Source organism: Echinops telfairi, unplaced genomic scaffold, assembly GCF_000313985.2.
Source record: "Echinops telfairi isolate 266 unplaced genomic scaffold, ASM31398v2 ScPeMD7_9;HRSCAF=40, whole genome shotgun sequence".
In the NCBI taxonomy this organism is placed as follows: domain Eukaryota; kingdom Metazoa; phylum Chordata; class Mammalia; order Afrosoricida; family Tenrecidae; genus Echinops; species Echinops telfairi.
Window position 1 is genome coordinate 35,140,899 of NW_022103906.1, and position 4,442 is coordinate 35,145,340.

The window sequence follows — 4,442 nt, forward strand, 5'->3', positions numbered from 1 at the left end:
GTAGGTGGGCGTGTCTGCATGTGGGCGGACCTGCCTGAAGACAGAGGAGCGGAGGGTCCTAAGACCACTGGAAATAGGTGTTTTCTGATGGTCTTAGGCGACCTCTTAAAAGGGCTGTTAGACCCCCAAAGGGGTTGAGACCCACAGGTTGAGAACCGCTCCTCTAGTTGATCCTCTTGGCTGCCTACTCGGGTTGAAGGTTAAGAATCACTTCAGTAAGAGAAGGCGCTCTGACTACAAGTGCGACTACTTCTAGTTTCGGAAACCCATTCTGTGACGGACCATTTCTCAGTATGGCTCCTTGTGCGTTTATCTCACTAAAATTTAAATGTGTGTGTGGGGGAGAGAAAAGAACCTTTTGTAACTTATGTCTAAGTGCTAAGAGGAATACATCTTTCTCAGTTTATTAAACTGAACCCTATGAGAGTCAGAATTCACGGGACTGCCTTGTTTTTTTTGGGTCTTGTTGATTTTATACCTATGACAGGGTACAGCCTTACCACTTTATTGCTCTCCTACTTAAAAAAAAATATTTTATTGGGGGCTCGTACAACTCTTATCACAATCCATACACCCATCCATTGTGTCATTTATTGCTCTCTTAAACTGAAAGGACTGAAGAAAAACTTCACATTGCAAGTTGCAAAACTGAAAGATTCTATAGATAAAATATTGAACGCCGGAAGCATCAAATGAAGATGGAAAGAATACAGTCACTGTTCCAAAAAGAACTGACCAAAAGCCAATGGTGCTGAAGGAAGAAGTTCAAGCCGCACTGAAAGCATTAGCCCAGAACAAGGCTCCAGGAATTGATGGAACACCAACTGAAATGTTTCAACAAGTTGTGAAGCACTCACTAGTTGTCTATGCCAGACAATGTGGAAGACTGCTACTACACATTCCAAAGAAAGGTGACCCAACAGAATGCTCAAACCCATAGAACAACGTCATGGATATCACATGTAAGTAAAATTTTGCTGAAGATCATCTAGCAATGGTTACAGCAGTACATTGACAGGGAGCTGCCAGAGGTTCAGGTGGGATTCAGAAGAGGACACAGAACAATAGCATTGCTGATTCTCTTGGCTCAAAGCAGAGAATCCCAGAAAGATGTTTCCTAGTGTTTTATTGACTATGCCAAGGCATTTGACTGTGTGGATCATAACAAACTATGGCTAGCCTTGAGAAGAATGGGAATTCCATACCACTTCATTGTGCTCATGTGGAACTTGTAACATGGATCAAGAAGCAGCTGTGCATACAGAACAAGAGAATGCTTTATGGTTTAAGATCAGGAAAGGTGTGAGATAGGGTTGTAGGCTCTCACCGTACCTATTCAATCTGCATGTTGAACAACTCATCACAGAAGCTGGATTATAGAAGACTAATACAACATCAAGGTCGGAGGAAGGCTTATTAACCTGAGATATGCAGATGACACAACCTGGCATACTGAAAGTGAGGACTTTGAGGTACTTGCTGATGAAGATCAAGAATTTCAGCCTTCAGTATGGATTACAACTCAATGTATTGAAAACCCAAATCCTCACAACTCGACCAACAGGAAACACATGATAAACAGAGAAAAGGTTGAAGTTGTCAAGACATTTGTCTTGCTTGGATCCACAATCAATGCTAATGGAAGCGGCAGTCAAAAGGTCAAAAGACGAGTTTTATTAGGTAAATCTGCTGCACAAGACCTCTTCGGAGTATTGAAAAGCAAGTATGTGACAGCCTGACCCAAGCCATAGTGCTTTTAATTGCCTCATAGGTACGCGAAGGCTGGCCAGTGAAGAAGGAAGACTGAAGAGGTGTGGATGCATTGGAAAGGTGGTGCTGGGGAAGGATCTGGAACGTTCCATGGATTGCTAAAAGGACAACTCTGTCTTAGAAGAAGGAAGGCCAGAGTGCGTGCTCCTTAGAGGCAAGGATGGGGAGACTTCATCTTCCATGCTCCGGACATGCTGTCAGGAGAGACCGGTCTCTAGAAGAGGGCATCGTGCTTGGTAAGTGGAGGGGTAGCGAAGAAGACGAAGGTCCTTAAGAGAGTGGATTGACCCGCGGCTGCAACAATGAGCTCAAGCACAAGGATAGTGCAGGACTGTGCATAGGACTACTATGGGCTGGAACTGACGATGGCACCTAACACTAGACTTGCTTTCTTCTTAGCTCTGGGCTGGCTAGGGCTCAGTGAACCATTAAATCCAGAGGGAGAGAAAAAAAATCCCTTCTACTACCCCAGTAGCAGACAAGAAAGGGTGTGCTCTTAAAACCCAAGGTCTATCAACATAAGACCCACACTGCTGTGAATCTGCCTCAGGGGTGGGAAGGCCTTGACCTCTAGGGCATCTTGTAATGTCCACCAGGAAGCATCATCCACTGAGGCTGAGGGTATTAAGAGGGAGTGCACTGATTTTGTCTCTTTGGGTACCTCAGCTTCAGACAGCTTAGAAGTTGTGTGCAAAGTGTTCTCTTCCTTATTGTACCATGGGAATGGAGAAAAGCCGGAGGCAATGGAGCCAAGAACAGGGAAGAATTCCACATCAGGCACTTCAAAGGGCTGTCGATTGACCATCATGGAAAAAGTAGCAAGCAGCTTACTAACAGGATACAGAATACATACAACTGCATCACGCATATAGAAGGTCCTTAAGAAAGTGGATTGACCCGCGGCTGCAATAAGCTCAAGCACAAGGATAGTGCAGGACTGTGCATAGAGCTACTATGGGCTGGAACTGACGATGGCACTTAACACTAGACTTGCTTTCTTCTTCACCATAAGCTCATAGCCCCTCCTACAAGTCTCAGCAACGCTCAGTCCTGAAGGGAGGACGTACCCATCTGTGGACTGCGGGGCCACACATCTTGGTTTGCTGCTTATCCCTTAAGGTCCTGGTGTAATTATTAAACACTGTCCCCATTCACGCAAAAGTTGCCTACTTAGGCAACTATATAATGTGTTGTCTAATCTGTGAATCAAGAACCAGTGGTAGAACTCTGAACCAGACTGAAAAAATGCTGACTTGCAGGCAGGGCCTCCTTGGGTCACAGCATAAGGAGTAGGGTTCCCTGGCGTTCTGTGGCAACCAAATCACAGAGGCAACATGAGAAGCGCGGCATAGTCTTCCTCTACACGGGCACCCTGCTTCCACACTGCAAGGAACCAGTGCGCTCCAGTCCCGAAGGCGTCAGGCAACTGACCGGTGAGAGTTAACAACATTAATACCAGAAGGGAGGGCACTGTGAGCCAGAGTTCAGTGATTTGTTCAAGGTGACAGTTAATGAGGGGCCAAAGGAGGAAGATACAGGCCTTCTGCCTCCAGGGCAGCAGGGCACCACTGATGCTTGATCAGCACCTTCTCCTGCTCTGTTCAGATGTCAGACCATTCGGCTTACACTTGCACCGAGGGGGGGTGTTTCCAAGAGGAGGAAAAAAATACATGGGGGGCGGGAGGGGGGTATCCTTCCTTAAACGGTGGGGTTGGGATGTCACCCCCGGCTTACTGCTCCGGAGTGCACCTCTAACGCCTCCCCAGTTCCGCCAATCCGCTCGCTCGCTCCTTGGCACGCTTACTGGTCCTGCGCGCGCGGTCACACGCACACGTGACCTGGGGCGACCCGGTGTCCCGGGCCGGCCACTGCACGCGGCCGCCAAGACGGTCCACTACGACCCTGGGCAAATGGCCGTGCCGCCTGCAGTCAGTCAGTTCCCCCAGGTGGCGGGTCCCTTCGGCTCGTCGGGAGCCACCAGCCAGAACGCGCGGCAGAGTCCCTGCGAGGGCACCGAGGAAACCCCTAGGCTGGCTTGGGGAGCGGTGCAGCCCCCCACCGACGCCGTGGCCTCGGCCGGGTCCCGCCCCTCGGGGGGACCCACCTGCGTCACTGTGATGGCCCATTCCCACGCAGGGGTCCCCCTCCTCACGGCGGCCGCCCACCGTCCCGACGCGGACCCCGTCCTCACCCGCGGCCGACGCGCCACCGCTTGCTGCACGCGATCATTCACTGTCCGCAGCGCGAACTCCACGCCCAGCTCGGCCGACATGCCGCCTGCGCGCCACATCCCCCGGGGCCGGCTCCCAGGCCCCGCCGCGCGGCCCTGCGAGCCGGCGACTTCCGGTCCCGCCCACGCCACCTTCTAGCCCAATCACCGCCCACCACCAACGAGCCTCACCCAATCGACACCCGGAATTGTGGGGCGAGAAGGGAGGCGCGTCCGCGCGGCCCCGCCTCCTGGAGGCGACCATCTCGGGAAGGTAGCGCACCGGCTCGCGGGCGAGGGCGGTGTGATGTCCCGGGGCGAGGGTCCCCGGGGCTCGCTTCCCAGCGCCGCCGGCCGGGCGGGAGGGCCTCGCACCTTCTGGAACCCCTGCCCTGCCGCCTCCGTGCAAGGACTTCCTTGGAGCAAAATGCCTTGCTTGTTTGGGCCTGGGGATTCTTCCTGC

The 4,442-nt window shown here is 51.8% G+C and overlaps 1 protein-coding gene across 1 annotated transcript in view; it reads right to left on the reverse strand.

The window, feature by feature from the left end:
* The window catches only part of PLPBP (pyridoxal phosphate binding protein), a 16,286-nt gene extending 12,223 nt beyond the window's left edge, over positions 1–4,063 (reverse strand). The window contains exon 1 of the mRNA XM_004696204.2: positions 3,962–4,063. Within this exon, the coding sequence (XP_004696261.1) occupies positions 3,962–4,060 (99 nt within the window). The 5' untranslated portion in view covers positions 4,061–4,063. The remainder of the gene's footprint in view (positions 1–3,961) is intronic.
* Positions 4,064–4,442: the final 379 nt, after the last annotated feature.